Source organism: Mizuhopecten yessoensis, unplaced genomic scaffold (assembly GCF_002113885.1).
Source record: "Mizuhopecten yessoensis strain PY_sf001 unplaced genomic scaffold, ASM211388v2 scaffold11179, whole genome shotgun sequence".
In the NCBI taxonomy this organism is placed as follows: domain Eukaryota; kingdom Metazoa; phylum Mollusca; class Bivalvia; order Pectinida; family Pectinidae; genus Mizuhopecten; species Mizuhopecten yessoensis.
The window spans coordinates 1,217,519-1,241,593 of NW_018408919.1; the positions used below are offsets into that span (position 1 = coordinate 1,217,519).

The window sequence follows — 24,075 nt, forward strand, 5'->3', positions numbered from 1 at the left end:
AGTGTGTCCCTCATAATATTTTTTAAAATTTTCATTTATATTAAATTATACTTCTGTCAGCAAGATATTAATGGCAAAACAGTTAGCTGGTTTACTACAGGTTTAGTGTGTTAACAAATAGACGCCATTGGTAGCATTGTCTTATTTGTGCCCTTTTCTAACATGATTTCCGTTCTGTTGCGAATGTTCAAACATCACCCCTATTATTTATTTATGACAAGTTACAGTTACTTATGATATGGTACAGGGAATACAGCATAAACATGTTATGGACAAATAACCTTTTCAATTTCAAGATTTGGCTGTGTCACATGATTTCAGCGAGAAACAAGAAAGTTGGCAGGAATACGGAATTCATGCTTGAGCATGAGAAAGAAGCAAATAATTTATATGACAATAATGCATAAATAAATAGAAAACATATACAAAATTGTATGACGCAGTTACATCATTACCAATATCATTATATAATATATGATTTATGCATTTTTATTATTGTGAATTTACTCCTGCAGAGCTAATGCGCAGATCTGTTTAATGAAAAGAAACCGTACAAATTTAATACCACGACATAAATGTCTTCATGAAATAAATGGACGTCATAGTATGATGAAATTTGGTCTTTGTCAAAATATGTCCAACATGTTAAAACAGAATTAAACAATAAATCTCCCAGAACAACGAATCATTTGCACACACCCTTTTAACTTGCAAATATATGCCATTTTAAAAGCCCTACCATTCGTTCATCGTCTATTAAGAGATTGGGTCCAATAGTTATTTTAATATATTTTGTTCCAGATTGGTAATTTTTTATTAGAAAAGTTGTAATTTGTATTAATGTAATGGAATATGTTTTTCGCAAAATTAAGTTTATCATTGAATATCTATCGTATAAAGTTACATTCAAAGGTTAGCAGGAGCAGGAGAGGTGGATGAAATGGCTGTTAAGGAGGAGGAGGAGGAGGAGGAGGAAGAGGAGGAGGAGGAGGAGAAGGAGGAGGAAGAGGAATTATAGTTAAATCCTTACAAAATATATAATGTAAGAAAATATGAAAAAAAACAGAATGCATGGATGCAGCATTTTAATAACGCTGTTGATATATAACACAAACACATAAGTATAAGGTAATATTTTATAAGATTTGTATCTAAAAATTGTAAAGACATGTATGTTTAAAATGGTGATATTTACCTGTCACTTTTGTAAATTAATTAACGTCATATCAAACTTGTATTTCTCCAAAACTGGATCTTCTTGACCCTGATCTAGAGACGTGTTTTTGCTCTTGCGAAGATTTATTACTGCGAACGTCTACTTGAGGAACAAAGTTACGAATAAGAACAATAAAACCCAAAACCATAACCAATGCGGGAATGCCGAATATGATAGAAAAAATCACTGAGTCATCCTCGCCATCTTTATAACACTTTGGAAGTTTTCCTCTGGGATTCTGGACGCTAGAAGTGATAGCTTTTGGTGCACCTGTAATTGAAAATGCTCAAATTTTATCTTTGTGTTAATTAGATTAAATTTCATGCCTTTTGAAAGAATGTTAGAAAAGATCATGTTAGAAAAGTAAGCAATAATAATAATTATAATTGTACTTTATTTTTAAAGGATACAATTCATTTAGTAAGCAAGAAAGGATAGTCCCTATGAGGCACTCTTTAAATAGGTTCTCAATATTTAAATATCCAATGTATAACAACAAAATCAATCATCAACCTGCACTCGATAGTATACATAATAGAAAATAAATATAGGAAGATAGTTAGCCAATAAGCATAGTATAAACATACTTCTTAAGCAATGCAGAGTAAAGGCAATAGTAACCTTTCCCCTTACATATAATGGGTTCTTCTAGTGGTATTTCTATGTTAAGAAGAGAGGAAGTAAGAGGAAGAGGCGGGGCTAACTATGCACACTACCGATACAATTTATTATTTAAGTATTGTCTAAACAAAGACATTAACTTGTTTCAATTGCATCGATGGGCATCTGCATTATAACAGAAAAAAATCACAAAATTTATGCTTGGTGGTTTTGTATCGCTTATCGGCCGAACATATAACATAAAGAATATATATTTCCCTCTTACCTAGCATTGACCATTGGAATGTATAACAGGACCAAAAGAAGTGCATTTTTGTAATCATGTCCAGTTTTGATACTTAAATGACTTGCTTAATTCAAGTTTGTGCGGTTAAGACTTTTCAGCTTTTAACACGAATGTAACAACTTGCCAACTCACCCCGTAACGAAAATATTTTGATAAAATCATTGATTATTTGACGTACCAAAATTAGAAACATAAGATGTGTCTGTGAATCTGACTTACCTTGCTTAGAGAGGATTTTATACTCAGTAACACTTGGAATATTGTTCTTAGGACAACAACATTCAGCAGGCGTTGCTTCAGCGTTCGCCGAGAAGTGTATCCTTTCTGTAGTATATTTTTCTTTCTTTTCTGTATATAAATTCAAAAATATTATAAGCAATACATATATATGAACATTCATTCATAAAATATTGCAGAAGGAAGTAAAAGAAAGTTTTAGAGTAGTTACAGTCTTTTATTATTGTCGACACTTGCATTACCATGAGTAAAATATGCCAAATTTCGTGTATATAATGTTAAAAAAATGCCTTTTGGAACAGGACACTTAAATTTCGTTAGACAGATTATTCAATCGGTAAGATCAATAGAATTTCAATCTGAAGTACAGGGTTTGAATCCCGGTCTAGTTCAGCTGATTTTGTTACATTTAGAACATTTTTATTGATAAGATTTTGTTAATTTCATCTTATTGATTTTTCAATAATAGTCTGCAAAGTATTGTTTTCTTCTCAGAAAAGATTTACAAAAGTTATACTCCTACCGAAATAAAAAAATCCCAAGCATATTTTTAGTTTTTGGCAGTTGTACGGGGATCCCTTAGTACCACATAAGAACCCATTGGGCACAATACAAACAGCATGGTCCTGGTAAGTGAACATACATCATATGATAATATAAATATTGACTCTGTTTGGCTTCTTGCATCAACGCACTAAATTTTGGGGAAATAATTGTTTCATAACTTTATTATTGTATTGTGTTTCTTGCAGGTATTGAAGTTTCTCAAAAATCATTTCCATTATCCAGTGCATCGCACTGTTTGTATATTTTTCAGCAATTTGATCCGCAATATAGCTTCAACTTATTTTGACCGGTGAACTTAATTTTTGTAAGTCAGTAATATCCGATATCGATGTCCTCTATGAAGCTTACCTGACCATAAGTAATAATAAACATTACTGGCGTCCGTATATGTAATGGCCATGCATAGAAAACCGTATTGAAGCTGACCATCAATATTAAACCTCTGGTCAGATCTACAACCATGAACAGTAGTATATATTTATAATCATATTTAGTGAAAACAAATCACCATATTCCCCTTATACAGGGACAACGCAATTTTTTTAAAAGATATTTTTTTCTTTAATATATATACATATCTTTTATATTCAGAAACCTGAAGAGTCATTTGAAAGGTGAAAAAAGCTAGTCTTCTAGTCGGTCGTTATATCTTATTTTTTCTATATTTATTTATCTAGTACTTCATGTGGATATCTAATCTTATATATTATATTTAAATATATATATATGTATTAAATAGTAAAATAAAATAAAACAGCATTTATCGCACACAAAATGTCAACTAAAAAATAAAATAAAATAATGTTTTAAACAAAAACAAAACAAAAAACACAAAAAAACACAACTAACACACAACCAAAACAAAACATAGAAATAAAACAGCGGTACTATGAGGAGATTGTTTAGTTTTCAAATTCCAAATAATGGCTTGTTTAATGCATATAATAAGAATAACTGTATATGCCGTATAACGCATAACAAACCTACCTAACTACAAGACACGTACTAACTCATAATCACCTGATAACAGATGTGATCATTAAGAACTTGTGTATATAATGAAAAAAACTATGCTGTTTTCAATAAGCATACTATCAAAGCGATGTTATTAATCAAAGTCGAAATATTCCAGAGCACTTGTGATCGGTTGTTTATAAATAAATGATGACGTCATAATAGAAATTAAATGTGTGTTTTCATGGTGACGTTGTCGTAGAATATGTCCATGCCTTGAAGAGAAGCATTAAGCTTTCTGAATTCGTAACATTGATACTGAGATTAAAAATGAAAGTTTACTTCAGCTTCAGTACAATTGAGTCATTTTGACACACTTTAACCCTCAAAAATTAAATTAAATTAACAAAATGGATGAGAAAGAAGGCTTTCTAAAGAACACATTTGGCATTTCTTTCATCACATGTAGAAAAAACTAGTGAACATGTCTTAAATCACAGAAGGAACTAAAATCAGTTATTTTAAAGGGTTCTACTGATTCACACAGGAAAATAACTAAACCAGACTGTTCAACTGACATAAAAAGTCTTTTTACCTGTATAATAACAAGTCTGGTTCCTCCGTAACAATAGACCAGCTGGATTGAATCTGCCCTGTGATAGTAATTGGCATGTCGGTGATTTGAGTTGGTGTGAACTGAGCATTGGTGCTACCAGGCTGGACCCATGGACTGCCATTCACCAGTGTAGTCAGTAATGGAGTCAGATTCACTGCAATGTTTTGAAATCCATTTAAACCAGACGACTCCGACCTTTGATCATTATTCGTGTAAGACAGAAACAATAGATCTGTCACTCAATAGTTTTAACGAACAAATCCAAATTACACAACCCATCGCCTGAACACTTTTCCGGGGACAACACATTTGTGAAATAGTTATAATTAGGTTAACCGACCTTTAACATAACTACTGTTTTACTTTATGGATCAAGATCACTTGCATACAAGAGACATAATTGGGCAAATATAACGCGATATAAAAGAAAGTGCGACATTTTAAATTGTGATTTTTACAAACGATTTAGGTAAAATATTGCAGGTCAATTTTTAAATTCTGTTATATTTACTTCAGCTTTTTAATTTCGTATTTTTGGTTCCGAAGGAAAAACGAGAGTTTCCGAGTGATTGGTTGTGAGTATATGAAGTATGATTACTTGCTCCGAGTAAATACTGCAGTTTATCTATGTTCGTTTGCAATGAAAAAACACGGTGTAAAACCAATAAAATGCCTGATATTTGTATAACTAGAAGTTAAGGCATTTGGCAATTGAAAGTAGAAATTTTGATATTTAATTGTGATTTAGTTCCAAGTTAGATACATTGTCAGGCATGTTGCTACATCACTTACTTTTAGTTGCTGCCGAAGTAGTTGTCGGCTTGGTTGTGGTTGTCGCTTGTGTTGAAGTTGTTGTCGTCGGTGGTTGTGTTGTAGTTGTTGTCGTCGGTGGTTGTGTTGTAGTTGTCGCTTGTGTTGTTGAAGGATCACAAGGATTTGGTGCAAACGATGGATTTGAAATTTCACTCGTTTCAGCCGATGTCCCTTAAAAAAGAACGTTTAAACAAAAATTAACTTACTTCTGTAGTTGACCATTATTGTATATTATTGTGACATTTAATAATGCCAATACCATTGATATATACAATAAAATTGACAACATTTATATATTATTAAGTCTTATTCAAAACATTGAGAGAATAGTTAGTGGTTTTTTTAATTTTAATATATTTTCACAGAAGAGAATTATTATACAATGAAATATAACAAGAAAACGATCATATTTAGTACATGTACAGGGAAAAGGTTATGTTTTCCAGTTTTATTTTGAACATTTTCGCCATTCAATATTCCTTGAAGAAGAAGGCTAATTCGACCAATGTGCATGATATAGCTTTGTTCATTTTTAATCAACAGAAAGAAATAATGGATAATAATTTCAGGTTCTTATATTCCGCTTTATCACAACCTCGTTCGTAGGTCGTCTCAGAGAGGTTCAAAAAGCGAAAGCGAATTAAAATGTAAAAAAAAGTACCATCATAATGGCGATGTTATTTTAGTTGTGATTTCAAAACAGCAATATTATCATATAATAAAATGCAAAACAGATTATTCATGAAATATTTAATTATATTTGATTATTTCTTGTTGAATCTGAAAACAAATATTGTACACGTACGCATTTGTAGAGTTAATCTGGGCAATTTCACGGGCAAATGAGACGGACAAGATTGGATAATTTAATTGAGTCTAAATTTTTAAATGTAAAATGAAATAAAATATCTGAGTTTAATAATTTTCTGGTTAAATATTTCTTCAAGCTTCAAAACATCAATGAGATCAATTATACAACTTTTTACCGACTGGATAAAAGAATCTCAATCCATATATCATTATTGTCGAGTATGCTATCAGTCATCATGCATACATATAAACAGAAAATAAATATGATTGCATGCTGAAAATATAGAGCTATAGATTTTCATTTTTGATAATGTTTTCTCAAACAATGTGAATACAGATAGCAATATGGTCATGAATTTTGATTTCTGTGCTTGGATAACTGGAATGTTTTGGAATGAATTCAATGTAAGTCCTGTTCAAAATATGTCATTTGATACAATGTATCTCAAAACTTCTGTAAATAAACTACATACAGTATTGTGATAGGAGTAATTCAAAGGTAAATCAAAATGTGCGTCAAGCATTAAATCAAATATATAGTAGTAATAAATTCGTGTGTTTCCTTGTAAAACTTCTGGAATAATATGTTTCTCTCGAATAAACTTTCTGCTGCAGAATGAATCGTGAAATCTAATAAAAGAAAATAGACGAATTGTTTTAAATATATTATTTACAGAGCAGCTCCTCTAGTGTAAACTATATTTAAACAGTATTTAATAATTCTAAACATAATTTTTAATTTTCTATTATTGTTTTTACAGAAATGAATACAGTTAACGTTTTAAGTAAACAAAATGGGGAAAATACATAGCTACTTACCGGCTGATGTCATAACAGTATACTTAGTAACCAGAAGTGAGATTGATGAGGGATTCTGCGCACATATAGTACATATATCTAACACTGTTTCTGACGTCATTCTTGCAGCAATTCGGAGAGATACACCCGATCTGGTTATCCCTGTAGTAACGTCTAGAAAGACAATAGGAAGTAAAATAAGCATTTTCTCGTATTACATACGTACAACGGTCCACCGTTTTCTTCTGTTTGTAAACATGGAAAGGTTCCTTTCGCGTTTTTCCGGGGAAGGAATCTCTATGGTGGAAATAGTTTTAAGACAAGGTGTTATTTAAATTAACAGGTTTCTTTCATAATGTAAATTTTTGACCTCAGCAAATTGATAAGCAACTGAAAGAAAGACAAAAGCCGAACACATTGAAACTCTCCTTCATTGGAGATACAATATAGAGGTCTGGTACTCTCAGCTGTAAACGTAGTACTCTTGATATTATAATTAGAAAACTATTTACTCTACTACGTACTTCTTTCACATACGGTTTTGGCAATATAGTAATGCAACACTTTTAAATGAAATTTACATACACATCACATTTAAGAAAAATACAAAATCTGTGATGCAAATTTTGCTGTTTATGCAACGAAAAACATATAAATACGTGAACTTTAACCAACACGGTCTGGTAAGCAAGTTCTAGGTACCTGTACGTTTTGCTTAAACCTAAACCTTGTTTTACTGCCAACGCTTGTCAATCGGATTTTCGGCATTGTGAAGAGGTTTAATGATATAACGACGGAGGCTTGATATAAAGGTAATAATAGACCTTGAAAGTCTTCACTGACAAAAATTGTATTTGAAAATAGTATGCATAAAGTAAACAACGTATATATGTATTTGTTTGTCTTGTAGGTTTTATAAAATATAAACAAGGTAGAACATGTGACACATTGAAACAGAATATTCGTTAAATAAACAATAAAAACGGTTTGATTCTTTTTTGGGATTAATTGACCCTAATAGGGCTAGAAGATAACAGCGGAATATATGACCAACTCAATAAAAATATAAAAAAATATATAACAATTTGAATGACTAGGGTTGTACTTACCTGACATTAGATGGTAGTAGAACTTGTTTCTGGATACAGTTTTGACCAGCATACAAGCGTACAGATAGTAATCATCGCCTGCCACGTTTATTGACGACGATCTGAACAAATAGATAATAGAGGTGTATGGATGTTCAAAATAAGACCTTTTCAAGAAAGTATTCTATAAATAGAACAACACATATTTTACAATTGTAGAAAAAAAAGGATTGTACAAAAAATGGATCACTATTATTGAATTTATCTCAGACCTTTTCAAGAAAAGTATGATAAAGTTAATATAAGCCAGAAAAAACCTGATTTTGGTTAATTAATCTTTTATATAGAAGGAATAGTAATCAAAATAAAATGAAAACATTACAAGAAACAAATGTGAATGGAACCCTTCTTCGCGATTATAACGGATACAATGGCACCCTTAATCTAATGTAAAAGTATATGGAAGCTATCATTAAATTGAAACTTGAGAAACATACAAATAGGAGACAAGTACAACTCGTTAAAAATGTTTGTACGGTTTACAACCAGCTGTTTCCTTATTTTTCTCAACTAGGAACGTATTTTTATCACATAATTTACTGTGTTACCCAGTGGATATACTCATGTCATAATATTTTGCGTATTAACCCATGTAGTATGACCTAACAGCCCTGTGATTGTTGTAAGTTTCAATTGTTACGTCAGAGACTAACGCACTGGAGTCAAAATGGCGGCTTTTTACATTTCAATGTTGCATGAAAATTGGCGTTTTACACGAATAGATGGCACAAATCTTGATTATGTTATTCTTACACACGTTTTCATTTCATATAAAATTTATGAAATTCGCCAGAGGCTCGCTAAATTGAAAAATTCTTAGACTCGTTTCATAAATTTAATATGAAATGAAAACTTATGTAAGATAATATATATAGCATAAAGCTGTAATTTATTCCATTACATAAAACACTGTCAAATAAATTATGAATACTAAATAATATTTAAATTTAATCATCATCTTGGAGGACACCAGTTTAGGTTTGAACCCCTTTAGGTTTAGGTACAATAAGAAAATGATGTTTTTTACTTTGTCTTACTAAGGTAAACTCTATATTATAAATAACATAACATACTGTTTAATTTTCAAACATAAGAATATTTTTTAATTCAGCCAAACGAAGATGAGGAGTTGTTAATGAGAATTAAAATTTTACCTTGAGAGAATCAAATCTCCATTAAGGAACAGGCAAGTCCATGTTGAGACAGAAGAACCTCTGTAGGTGAGGCCATAGCCTTGCATATTGCTGGCACTGAAGGTTATTGCTGTTCGTCCGAGGGTGTCTTTCCATGGCCCGGCTCCCCAGGGGTATGTGCACGAGGGAAACACATAACCTTATTATAAAACAAACTTAGATTCAACATACTATATCTGTGTAATTATATTATTATATATGAGAAGAAATAAAAAATAGATACAGCTCAACAACAAATCAACATACAACTCGCCAAACTAATCTACACACAAATACAACTCGTCAAACGAATCTACATACAAATACAACACGTCAAACAAATTACATAAAGATAAATCTCATCAACAATGTACATATAGAAAATCAATAGATTGACAAACAAATTAATCTCGTGCATACAGAACATTCTCATCAACAGACTGACATAGAGATAATTCTCGTACGTAGAGAAAATTCTCATCAACAGACTGACATACAGAATAATCTCGTACATACAGAAAAATAAATCTCATCAACTAACTGACATATAGAATAATCTCGTACATACAGAAAAATAAATCTCATCAACTGACTGACATACAGATTAATCTCGTACATACCGAAAATTTTCATCAACTGACTGGCATACAGAATAATCTCGTACATACAGAAAAATAAATATCATCAACTGACTGAAATACAGAATAATCTCGTACATACAGAAAATGCTCATCAACTGACTGACATACAGAATAATCTCGTACATACAGAAAAGTCCCATCAACTGACTGACATACAGAATAATGTCGTACATACAGAAAATGTTTATCAACTGACTGAAATACAGAATAATATCGTACATACAGAAAAGTCCCATCAACTGACTGACATACAGAATAATCTCGTACATGCAGAAAAATAAATCTCATCAACTGACTGACATACAGATTAATCTCGCACATACCGAAAATTTTCATCAACTGACTGGCATACAGAATAATCCCGTACATACAGAAAAATAAATATCATCAACTGACTGAAATACAGAATAATATCGTACATACAGAAAAGTCCCATCAACTGACTGACATACAGAATAATCTCGTACATACAGAAAATGTTTATCAACTGACTGACATACAGAATAATATCGTACATACAGAAAAGTCTCATCAACTGACTGACATACATAATAATCTCGTACATACAGAAAATGTTAATCAACTGACTGAAATACAGAATAATCTCGTACATACAGAAAATGTTCATCAACTGACTGACATACAGAATAATATCGTACATACAGAAAATGCTCATCAACTGACTGACATGCAGAATAATATAGTACATACATTAAAGTCTCATCAACTAACTGACCTACAGAATAATCTCGTACATACAGAAAAATAAATATCATCAACTGACTGAAATACAGAATAATATCGTACATACAGAAAAGTCTCGTCAACTGACTGACATACATAATAATCTCGTACATACAGAAAATGTTTATCAACTGACTGACATACAGAATAATATCGTACATACAGAAAATGCTCATCAACTGAGTGACATACAGAATAATCTCGTACATACAGAAAAATCCCATCAACTGACTGACATACAGATTAATCTCGTACATTCAGAAAATGCTCATCAACTGACTGACATGCAGAATAATATAGTACATACATTAAAGTCTCATCAACTAACTGACCTACAGAATAATCTCGTACATACAGAAAATGTCCATCAACTGACTGACATACAGAATAATCTCATACATACAGAAAAATAAATCTCATCAACTGAATGACATACAGATTAATCTCGTACATACAGAACTTCCTCATCATCTGACTGACATACAGATTAATCTCGTACATTCAGAAAATGCTCATCAACTGACTGACATGCAGAATAATATAGTACATACATTAAAGTCTCATCAACTAACTGACCTACAGAATAATCTCGTACATACAGAAAAATAAATCTCATCAACTGACTGACATACAGATTAATCTCGTACATACAGAACTTCCTCATCAACTGACTGACATACAGATTAATCTCGTACATACAGAAAATTCAAATCAACTGACTGACATACAGATTTATATCGTACATACAAAATATTCAACTGATTGACAAATAGATTGATCTCGTCAACATATATACATAAAGCTAGATCTCTTCAAGAAATTTACATAAAGGTAAATCGCAGCGACGGATCTATAACCAAATAATCGTATACAAATCTATAAACGCTTTAGCACATTAAGAGTTTACATACAGGTTAAGATTCATCACAAATACAGGAACAGATAAAGTTCAATAAATAATCCACAAGCGATAGATTTACATGAAAACACTGCTTAAAAGCAAATCTCTATTGTAAATACAAAAATTTGTTAGCACTTTATTTCATGAACTATGATTCGCGATTGAGAAGGTGTAACTTCAAAATAGATAACAATTATCGATACAAGATTTTATAGTACCTGTCCTCACGTATTTAAGCGAAAATTTAAATCTTACGAAAATTAAGAGATTGTTCAGCATTCAAACACAGCTTAATAACAAGTTAGTTGTTCTAAATATGATTACGTTCACTGGAGTTCATACATAATAACCACTAGAAAATTGAAACCAAGGAGCACGAGTTTGAAGTTTTATTAAGTCGATGCAGAGAGGTATATTTTTACTTCACCTTAAGGCCACATATCAACGTAAGTTCATACATAAGATGGTTAACGATGATAAATATGTAGATATTTATACATCCAGCTTTTGTCACTTAGCCTGTCTTTTCCGATTATCCTGATATAAAGCAGAATAATACATCTATTTAAATCCTTATATGATAATTTTTCTGCATAAAGTAAGAATCTTACATTGAAGGCTGAGTCATATACCGAAAAAACCTGTAAGACGATATTACATTTCAATAAAAAAGACACGCTCCGCTTATAAATTCATGAATTAATGTTATTTATATACACCCAAAATCCATCAGTTTGTCTTTTTATACAAGGTTCTCTTAAATTCATAGTCGTTTGACAAACATGTATAATGATAGCAGAACACATGAAAATATGAAGATAAATAATATATAGCTTAGCTGTGAAAGTGTTGTTCTAATGCAATGGTGTCATACATATTTGAATTAGTTTGTTTGATTTGTTCGTGTTTAACGTCCTTTTAACATATACTGTAATTTAATAATAATAAATAATAATTCGAGGTTTTTATATACCGCTTTATCACAACCAAGTTCGTTGGTCGTCTCAAAGCGGTTCACAAATTACTATCCGTGGTTATAGGGCCTTTGCAACCAGCATATATATTTTCTGTACTCACTGGGGATCATACAGCCGGAGCTGCCAATTCGGCGCTAGCAGCTAGCATTCAACAATTATAGCGCAGCACAACCACGTACTCATTTTTAAAGCTGAGTAGACTGGAACAAGCGGAGTAAAGTATCTTGCTCAAAGATACAACACAGTGCCGTGACTCGAACACGCAACCCTTCGGTCACGAGCCCGGCGTCCTATCACTAGACTACAGTGCCTTCATTTAAGGACCCATGTTTCACTGCATCACGTTTTTTACTTACTATACAGTTACCTCCCCTTAACGTCCATTTTGCTATACATGTAGCACCATTTGGCCTGTACACTTCCCAGGTAGCACAAACGGTTAGAGCAATGGTATTACAATCTGAATTCAATGTTCGAATCTCGGTTAATCTCCGCTGACGTTTTTTAAACACAGAACACTAGTGTTGATTATGGTTTGTTTACTTCATCTTAATTTTTTCTCATAAAAAATCCCCCAAAAGGCATGATTTTCTTTTCTGAAATAATTCATCAAAGCTATAGTCATGCAGAATAAAACAGTTTCAATTACATAGTTATAGGTTTTGGCAGCGGTATGGGGATCCTTAAAAACGAGCCTGATTTTGGTAGTGGAGGAAAACCGGAGTACCTGGAGAAAAACAAACGACATGCGTCAAATACCTGGCCACTAACCCACGTAGGCCTCGAACTCGCGACCCAGTGGTGGAGGGCAAGTGATCGTAAATTATTGTGTTAATGAACTATCATTATTTCCCCTCTTTAATGTTCATTTTTTTTTTAAATTACAAAACACTATGGGTATTTGACATGAAAGAGTTATTCCTCCCTCCCCTCCTCCTTACTCCCCTTACTCTGTGCTCATAGACTAGTAGGGACACGTCTTGTCATTTGGGTTGTCAAACAACGCTTTGTCTCAGCAGTTCTCTGTCAGTATAATTCATTTCTTTCTGTAACCACCATCACACACACAATCGATGTCATATTTATGCTTTTGGAGATACAACAGAAAATAATCGTATTTGTTACACAATTAGTATTATCAATACAACGATATTAAGAACATCTGGTGTCGCCTCCATTCGAACAAGTTCGACACTTTGAAAGGTCATGAACTCCCAATAGAATGACATAAAAGCTCTTTTGCTACTCCTCCTTATTTTAGACTAGCCGAATGTTTCTAACACGCCACGTGCTTACTGTTGATGTTTTGAAAAGTGTATCAATTATTTCAGAAATAGTGTAGGGGTTGACGTGTTTGTCTAATCAATCTTAGTATATATGACACGAAAGTTAACTTACCCGTGTACAGTGCTAGCAGCAGAGCACTGATGAGAGTCAGGTTTCGCATAATCCTTGGACTAATGTCTTGTTCTTGGTCACCGAGAGCACGGGGACATTAGCCTCATAGGACCACTGTCGACATTCACCCTGGTATATACCGCAGGAAGTGACTGTAAATAAGATAGCCGACAAGGAATTTACGAATTATCCAGTGCACAGTGTAATTATATTACCTAACAATGTCAGTACGGCGGCCGGACAAAGGGCTACATCGACTCCCATGGCTGGTTTTAGTTACGAATTTTCATCCTGCATTATTGTCTTGTTTCTACACGCTTAACAGCTATTTTGTATCAGTGTTTTGTGTCAATGGGTTTTATAGTAAGAGGTTATTCAATGCATACATAATAGTTGTTTTGTGTCCGTGTTTGTTTATCTCAAGAAAAATTAGATATTCGAGCATCAAGTATAATTTGTCATTTGCTATCCGGACTTTAATATTTCCCTCTATGCCTTCAGTGTAGTCTTAACCTAAGTGTTATGTTATTACCTTAATTATTGTTCCTACTGCTGCCTTCAAATACATAGATAAATATATATATAAAAAAATGAATACTCAAAGAAAAAAACGAAATGTCAACAAATTCCTAACTTGGACTCAAAATCGATAAAACTAGGGGGGAAAATGAACAAAAAGAAAAATAAATTTGGAGAAGTACAAGGGAAATATGAATGGTAAAATGGTGCCTGTGTGATTTATTTTTGAAAAACCATATAAAAAAAACTAAAGCTGAATCTTAATGCTAAATAGATCCAAGTGAAGTTGTGTCCATTGGGATTGACAGATTTTGAGGAGTGTGCAAATTGCATTGTAGGTAAAAAGGGAATACCGAAGTGTCAACAAAATCATAATTCGAATGGATACCACTGAAATTATTGAGAAGATACCCAGGTGTTCCTGAAGGATTAGCGTCCTCTTCTTCATTGAGGACACCCGGATCGTTTGATCATTCTATATATTAAATTGACATTGCAATTGCTTAAACATAAAATACAGATGTGGCATTTTGGAAATTGTTACATTAATTATCGATCATCTGAAAGAGGATTGTTATAATTTTAATAATATACATAAGTGTTAAATGAATGATCTTAAATTAAGAATAATTGCGTCGAGAAAAACCAACCATCTATATCGTCTTTGCGAACTCTGGACCACATGGGAGAAGTTATTTTATAATAACAAAGATTGAAAGGTGTTACGACCAGATGTCTAAGTGACCATAAACAAGAAATAAAAACAAAAATCAATTAAATTTCAAATCTATCAATTTGATTTATAGAAAGATTTGATTGATAGCAACATTTATATATCAGAAATGATAATAAACGAGTTTATGTAGTTAATTAGTCATAATATGCTTAATTGTAGTGTTGACTGTGCCCTTTGTATTTGTATCCATGTATCATATAATGTATGCCTAACTATGCAAATTTACATTTGTTTGAATCTCTTGTTTTGATCTATGTTATAAGATGTTTGGTTTTATTGTATTATATCTATCATATATAAATTGCAAGCAACAATGCAGCATTCATTAATTGTTTAATGAAGATAAAATGTTTGCATGCTTTTTATCAAAATACATCACGCAATTTTTCATGTCCATCTACTGAACACTTTTTATGTCACATGTTTCGTGAAAAGTAATATATTATTTTATGAAGAATTCCATTTCAACCAGGTAGATTAAATGTAACATAAATAAAAAATGCATGTAAATAACTATTAACTCACATGCACGGACAGCAAATATGTTTATAAAAATGTATAAATATTAGAAATACGAGAACAATATCACGATTAATTATTTTGCATGACCAAGATACATGTATATATACAATTTATAAATATTAAACTGTAAAGCAATAAACTATATATAAATATTACAAATATGAAAACTATGTTACTTTTAATAACATGAGTGGTCAAGGTACATACATATAAACAATGCATACATCTTAAAAATATGAAAACGTTATAACTATTAACTACTATGCCTAATCTAGTAAGTGTATATATACAAGATATTATTAAAGTATAACTATAAACTTTATGTATGTAAACGACATGTATAAAATCCAGTTAGGCTTAGTTACGAATCCATTGAAACAGACCATTGGAACAGATAATTGAAACCTAAAAAAACACAAGTCTCGCCACATGTTTACTCACTAGAAGTTATTTAAGGAGGTAAATACAAGACACATCCCCGTTCGTTTTTTTACCTCATTTACCTTACTGCTTAGTTAACGATGGACGACTTATTACGTTTCGGTAGCATGAAAAAAAGGCGGTATTATTTTTCTATTGGTATTTTGATTAGGTTATCGTACTAGCAGGGGCGTGGCTGTATTTGCACTACATCACGAAATACCTTAATCTCGTGGTAGTGAAAGGAAACTGCGTATATACTACAACACAAAGGAAAAGCCAGCGACCATCGACACACTGCCATTTAAATTTAAACTCAGATTACAAAGCTCCTTGAATCGTGACAGCTTTCGAACTACCTTTAGAATTAACAAGAAATAAGCGGCCGTATTCACAGCATAACTCATAACAATCTCCTATCAGCAAATCTCTTTAGGTTTTTTGAATAGCTACCTCTAATGAAGCAGCAGTGAAAATAACAGAAGAATGCATTAGTATGAAAAGAAAACTGGAAGCTTATATCAGCATGTTTCGCTAAATTAAATTGAAGGGTATATTCTACATTTCGGATTATACATGTGATTTGTGTTAGAGTTATGTCCTTTTCGATGAGTATTTAGATAAAAAAAAAATACATAAAAAAAGGAGAGAACATTTCACTTAATTCCTAGGAACTCTTTTGTGAATAAGATTCATATTGCGATAAGATTACAAAGGTATTGATACTTTCTCCTTTCCTTAGTGCGGTACTCATTACGTTATATCTGAAATCGGAAAAACACAGCTGTAAAATACATATTTGACATCAACCTGTTTACTGCAGCATTCTTAACTCATTCACCCCTGATGACACATTTGAACTCTTCCAATTCAAAGGTTAGGATTTCTTCATTATGGAATTTAAGGGGTGAATGAGTTCATGGACCTAATTAAAAACCTTATTCATTAGCAGTCAACACTGATATTCAATCAATAACCATTATTTTATAAACTGGAGTTATCATCTCCTAACCTTACAATATATCGTGGCAGCCAGACACAATATGTGAGTTTCTGGAAATTTTGAGTTTTGAGTTCCTGTAGCAAAAAGCTTGTTGAAACACATATAAATGATACATGTCATTTCGATAAGCCACGCCTGTTAAACAGCAGTAGTTTTTATACATGTAGCTGTGCAGTGTACAACTACGGTTATTTTTTCCCCAAACAAATGAAAACCCATATATGATCGTGAATATAATATATAATATTTGATTAGAGTTTTATTTTCTGTATTTTTTTGAGGTAACAATGTTTGAGTAATCTAGAACATTATATCAGATGTACCGAAATAACTAAAGTATTTCAACGCGATGTTTGCTCTTTATTACTGTACATTTAGAAAGCATACTCTCAGCTGTTGATTGTGTTGGATGCAAAAGAATTGTTACCTTAACGCATTTAATGTATATCAGGCTAATCGAGGGCTAAATATATACTCAACGAGTGGAATTCCCTTTTTAAATCGTCTTTATATGACCATTTGAAATCCTATATAAGAGCTATTTACCATTGTCACAACAAATTATTTATTTGTATTTAACTAATAATATATGTTTTGTGTATTCCAATATATGAAGCAATTTAGAAAAAGAACACATACATAAGGTGAGTTGTGCTAAATATGGACTTTGAAAAAGTTTTCTTTGTGCAAATTTTAGTTCACATTTATTCAATTAGTAATTTACAATCAGAAGTATTTCATGAATGGCTATATGAATACATTTGTGAAACGTGAACCCCATTGCACTAAACATTTGTTTGCGATAGGTATGTGTACCACACCCGTTTTTCTATGTAGGCGTTTATGGAAGGCAATGTTCGGACAGCCAAATATCTTCAAAGTGAAATAAGATATGCAAGAAAAACAAGGTTTGATAGGGTAAACATCCTGGTCGAATTAACCGGTCTGCATGTTCTTAATACTTATGTAATCTTGACAGATGACCAATTCGACCGTAGTTAGTAAACTTTTAGTTTGGTAACCAATTATTTGTCTTTTTTAGATCATGCTTGTTAAAGAAAGCAGGTGTTTTAGATACGACCGGTTTGTTAACTACTCCTTGTATACCGATTAGCTATTAGAGGTGAGATGTTTATCACTATAGTGTGTTTGTGAATAAATAACTTGAATGCATGCGCTGATGCAAGGTAAACTTGGGGAAATCTTTGATTTGAAAGAAGACACGACAGATGTTCCCTGTTTCATTTCAACAAAAACACCAATGACAACGGAAATTGCCAAGATCCCAGCTTTAACTTACTTACCTGTCCGAAATGTGATGATGATTATCATGTTCTTTTGGAATTGTTTGATATGCGTGTGACAAGATTAAGTAGTGAACAATACAACTGCCTTTAGCAGTATTAAGTTTCCTATCTAAATAATATCAAAAGAATTCACTTAAATGAAGTCCGCCTGAATTATAACCATGGAAAAATATATAACGATGGATTGTCAGTTTTAATGAAATAGATGATTTTGTTTTCATTTCTTCTTAAATATAATAACACGGTTCGGGATACTTATCTGAGGATGATTTCCAAAATTTAGATGATTATTTTTAAAAAGAGGTCAAAATAACACAGCGTCAACGCACAAATCAAAACTATAATTAGTTAATGGTTTGGCCGATAACAATAAATACTAAAAATTGTAAATATATAACTTTTCATATAAAACGCAGTAAAGAAGTAATTTTTACACTTTATATAACTCGACTGACTTTTGAACGTCACGTTAGCTCTACAAAACGTTGTTGATATTTATTTACTTTATCTATATATTCACTCTCTGTATATTCATTTGTAATTTTTCTTTTAAAATATTTCTGTTTGATTTCATGTCTGCAGGAAATACAAATGTCGACTGTTAGAATGTATTATACTCGAAAAAATGTCATTAAAATTGTATTACAGGAAATCAGACTAAGTTCCATTGACTCGTGTAATATGAAATGGCAATTAACTTTACACAAAACTTACATTAACTTGGTAACTCAAACCAAACACCATTATCAAACTACAAATAAAAAAATTAAAAAATCGTGCTGTGGAACGTCGCCGGTCGCTTTCCTGCCGAGTTTATTTCATTTTTTTGCGTTACACTTTATGCACCAATAATGGTAATTAACTAGAACATCGTCGCATAAGGCATGCAACGCGTCTACATATTGTAACGATTTTGCATGCACGGTATTTTAAAGATTGGTTACTGCTAAATGATGGGCCTTTAAAGCATTGTTGACAAATTATTCTTGCCGATATTCATTAAAAACATTCTACATTTATGGCATACAAACATTATAAGTCAATCTTGTTGGGTATTGACACGCTCCAAAATACCAGTCGTGATGTCTGGAGAACAGCAGGTGGTTTCTATGAGTAATAAATGATGTATCTATTTGAATATCCAAGAGTGTTCAGGTTTTAACTTGCCTTGTACAGTTAATAAATGCTGTTTAGCCTTTTCCGCTAATTAAAGGAGCTACATAAATACATAAAAAAGTATACAACAAAATGGGGCTAGCTGTACGGTGCTTATAATACAGACACACTGAAACTTGGACGTAAGGCAAACACACTTGTGATCTATCTATATATTTGGTAATAGATACAGTGGTTAAAACAGTATTTACACTGCACTATCGTCCTTCTAAGATTTATCGGTGAAGCTTGGGACCAAAAGGGTTGACAACCAAATTGGTCTAAAATATTGCCGAGACAGAAAGGAGAAAGCATGCATAGTAATGTTTTATGTGTAAAATTAAAAAGAGAGTTGTATTGGTGTATATATCACAGTATGTTGTATTGGTGTATATATCACAGTATGTTGTATTGGTGTATATATCACAGTATGTTGTATTGAGTCTAGGATTGTGTTTAATATTCAGTTGTGTTATTACAGTGTGTTATTTTGAAGCTTTGGCTACTTTACCTTGTATTTCATTGTATGGTGTATTAATATTGATTCACAGTGATTTGTATGCGGGTGTATGCTGTATTAAAGTTCAATTACTCAGTTAGCATTGTATTTTAGTGCATACTATATTTACCCTCAATTAATCAGTAAGCTTTCGTAGTCGGGTATATCCTTATTAAAACTATGCTATTCTTTTTACGGTTGTTTGATTTATATATTTCAAATCTTGTTTTATTTGATATTATTTTCCTGACTACATCACCAGCATTGTTTTGTTGATTGTGTGTGTCCTCTAAAGCATAAGATATTGAACAAGACATTATTTAGATTTTTTTTTTATCATATGGAACTATAATAATATATGTGTTAGTCATTTGCGTAAGGTTGTGCAAATATTCTTGCAGCTTGTATTTTATATATTGTTGGGTCATATTTCCCGACTGGGGTTCAATTTCCCGATCGGACGTGAAAAAGTATAAGGTCATCTTCCCGACTACGTGGGTTTTCTCCGGGTACTCCGGTTTCCTCCTACACGAAGACCCCCGCGCGTTGATATCCGGGTCAACAAGAGTAATAAATATAAGGTGTAACAACTTATTTTTATAATCATTGTAAACTAAATAAAATTGATATATTTTTATTTCTCGACAAGCAGTTTAAGATTGGGCCATGACGTAACACAACCATGAAAGACATAATCTACTTTATAAAATGTGAAATTTAATCCGAGATATAGCAAATAATTCACTAAGATTTATACATGTTTCTGATTCGGATATATATATATATAATTGTTTATCTTTCTCGAGGTGCACTAAATCAGTGCAGAGAGGAGACTTCTTCTGAATTTCATAAGGTCAATAAAGTACAAATCTTCCCCGATGATAACATATACAAAGTCAATGGAAAACTCTATTTAGATTTTAAAAACAGTAAATAACGAGATTAAAATGCTATATTTATATAGTTATCACACATGTTTACTTCGTATATTTAAGATTACGCATTACAACAGAATAAACGTTGCAACAATGTGTATNCCCCCCCCACACACACACACACCATTTCGTGGGAACATGAATTCGTGGATTACTAGTACCCACACAAACGGATAATTGATTTATATCAAACGTGTAATAATGTGGAGCTTGGAATTCATGGATGAAAATTGCCCACGAAATCATCGAAATAAGAAACCCACAAAAATTAGTGATTTTACAGTATGCAATAATCAATTTGTACTTCCTTCGTCTGTACATTTTAACTTATATAATTCCCTGATAAATTTTATTTTTAATCTAAATAGTCTGACAGCTTGACAAAAACGCCGAGTCATTTAATTAACAAACATCAATAAATCATGTAGTTTCTAAAATGTTTAAACGTGACACTTCAAAGCAAAGACGCAACATTTGAAATGAATTCACAGGGACGGCATTTTTATTTCTAAAAAATTGCACGAAATTTTAAAGATATAAACATTGCATTTATGTTAACAAAATGGTGATATTTGAACCTGTTTATCTTAATATTGCACATAAACAATTGTAATGCGACTCTGCGTCATTTTCCAAATCATCAATCTGGAAGATGTTTTAAACTGTATTTCAAATACGAATACCGTTTAAAACAGGATAAGAATGATGATCTAGCTATAAATCATAATTTCAAATAAAAGGTCTGCAATATTAAAAAAAGGTCTATGCGTTTATATATTAGCCATACTGAAAACATTAAAACTTCTTACCTTTCTTTCCTACAAAACCGTGATCATCACATGTTCAGCAGAGCACTGGCAACATAGACGAACAGGAATCATGTTTATGTTCAAACTAGGCCCAGATCACTTTCAACCATAAACTTAAAATCGAAAGCTAGAGAACTTCCTATCAGGTGTGGCAACATCATTTCTCCGGAGAGAACGGGACCGAAGTCACGGTAATTTCATCCGAGTGTTACCGACTCTTAGTGAAATACGATACCTTCCCTATGTCCGTCCGGCCCGTATTCAGATACCACCAAAAGAGGTGAAAAATCATACTTCTTACTATACCGAACACAGGTGAACAATGTATCCTCCGATGACTCTTTACTTTTCTACCCTGGCTGCGTCTCTCACAGTCATACAAAATACTCTCACCTATTCATCATCATCATCATCATCTTAATATTAAACTTTTAGTATTTCAAACGTTGTTATTATTTTAAATTTCGAGAAAAAAATATGAAGGAATTGGCACGTGTTTGGATTTAAAATAAATTGCTTTAAAAAATTTAATAATAATACACATTGTTTTGAGAATGGAGACAAAATCATAATATCGAAAAATAATATTTGGACTGTTGAAAGCTAATAATGCTTACATATGGTCCTGGGTGTCTTATGTCTGGTTTTGTTCAAGTCATTGAAGTAAATGTGAAATATAAAACTACAAAGTAATATATAAAAGATATCCAATTTTATTTTTAACGGAGCCAGCTAAATGGGAATTTTATTTCTTTAAAGTATTTGATATCCATCATGAAACCAGTTCTTCATAATTTTTTCATCTTTTATTTTTTGAAGTTCCTTTTCAATTCATTTTTATCACTTTTTTCACATGAAATGCATTACAGTTATTTTAACTTTCATGGCACAAATTAAAATAAAGAAAAAAAGAACTTCAACATAAAGGTTAAATGATATGTACGCTGAAATCGTGCTTGTGCATAATGAAAACAAGTCAGTCGAGAAATGTGATATTGATTTATGGTTACAATCGTCTTCATGTTGGTCTTGTTATTTTATTTTGATATATTCAAATATATAACACACGTAAGCTTTATAATTCTTTGGGAGAGGGCCTAGTAAGTTGTAACAAGTTGTGCCCAATCCAGTTGACTATTCTGTGTCGGTAAAAGATGTTTGAATGTGTATGATAAAAATTCTTTGAATTATCCAATTTTGGTTATTTTAAACAAAGCCTAAGTATTATTAGAACTAAGCGTTTTAGTTTCTGCTTATGAAACCTCTCAAAAGGTTAAAACGTCCGGATAGAAAATATTCAACAATTAGTTGTTAATGATAATATCAACATACCTCTCTGACGAACAGGCTTCCGTTTTTCCTGATATTCGCTCTTCTCATCCCAAACATGTGAGTCATGTGTGTTGTAAATATCCGTGTGTTATCATTCAAAATAGGAGATTTAGAGTTCAGGTGGTGTCAGTGTGTTTTTCTTTTCTGTCGATTGTCCATCCCTCAATATGAAAATTCTAAACTAAAAATGAAAATAACTGATATGTTTATTTTGTAACCAATTATGGCTAGTCATGTACCTTAGGATAACGACACACGTCGAGAAATGACAGGTTCTGTTGTACTCCTGCTCGTGTCACGCCTAAATAGGGTGTCAATTGTACTTTAAGGAACGACATCTACATTGAGAACTTTAATAGTCTATTTTCTTATTTCGTTTTTTTTGTTTGTTCGCAGGTGGGTAGATGATGTATCCTTGTCGCAAATGTTTTAACAAAGGAAATATGTCGGAAATAACTATACTTTTACCGTATATAATGTACCGGTGAATTCCCATTAAAATGTATCGAATGAAATTCCAAAGGAAGATTTGTCTGGTTAAGGAAATAATATAGGTAGATTTTTATTTATTAGGGGCTTTGATTATGAATGCTTCACATGTTATGGCTTCCAACTGGTAGAGCGGTTCTGACCCGGAACGTTCCTAGGTCGCGTGATCGTTTGATGCCCCCATTATAGTTTGTAGTAAATCTTAATTTGTGTAGCAGAGATAAGGAGTTTGATATTGCGTTATGACGCCAATGGTTTTTCTGTAAGGATGGTTACTTCATTTTAGAGTTACGTCAGCATAATGTTTTGATTTCTGAATTATTTATTTGAAACTTTAACAACTTAATGTTTATCATTTTCTTGTCACATTGTTACTTTATTTGTGCTTTTTCCCCTATCTTATTAAATGTACATTAACACATATACAAATACAGTGAAAGATGTAAACAC

The 24,075-nt window shown here is 32.1% G+C and overlaps 1 protein-coding gene across 5 annotated transcripts; it reads right to left on the reverse strand.

Moving 5' to 3' along the window:
* Positions 1–1,122: 1,122 nt before the first annotated feature.
* LOC110440370 (cell wall integrity and stress response component 4-like) lies at positions 1,123–23,457 on the reverse strand. Of its 5 annotated transcripts, none has more exons than XM_021483407.1 (11): positions 23,137–23,457; positions 21,805–21,849; positions 13,900–14,051; positions 9,221–9,398; positions 8,028–8,128; positions 6,940–7,092; positions 5,290–5,481; positions 4,477–4,651; positions 3,276–3,379; positions 2,343–2,471; positions 1,123–1,486 (listed from the first exon to the last, which is right to left on the reverse strand). In XM_021483407.1, exons 3-11 carry the CDS (start codon positions 13,946–13,948, stop codon positions 1,227–1,229), a joined length of 1,341 nt encoding a protein of 446 aa, XP_021339082.1. In that variant the 5' UTR covers positions 13,949–14,051; positions 21,805–21,849; positions 23,137–23,457; the 3' UTR covers positions 1,123–1,226. The 5 variants fall into 5 exon arrangements, with proteins under 5 accessions (XP_021339082.1, XP_021339086.1, XP_021339084.1 ...); XM_021483411.1 differs by lacking the exon at positions 23,137–23,457 and adding an exon at positions 13,151–13,228 and having other exon boundaries at positions 21,805–22,106; XM_021483409.1 differs by lacking the exon at positions 21,805–21,849.
* Between the last annotated feature and the right edge of the window lie 618 nt (positions 23,458–24,075).

What these genes read in the sequence shown, in the direction of transcription:
- LOC110440370 (XM_021483409.1), bottom strand. Translation starts at nt 13,948, where the DNA reads ATGCGAAACCTGACTCTCATCAGTGCTCTGCTGCTAGCACTGTACACG. An exon ending in CTACTACCATCTAATGTCAG is followed by an intron (nt 7,093 to 8,027) that starts GTAAGTACAACC and finishes TTGTCTTTCTAG; the next exon opens with ACGTTACTACAGGGATAACC. An exon ending in TTATTATTACTTATGGTCAG is followed by an intron (nt 2,472 to 3,275) that starts GTAAGCTTCATA and finishes ATTTATATACAG; the next exon opens with AAAAGAAAGAAAAATATACT.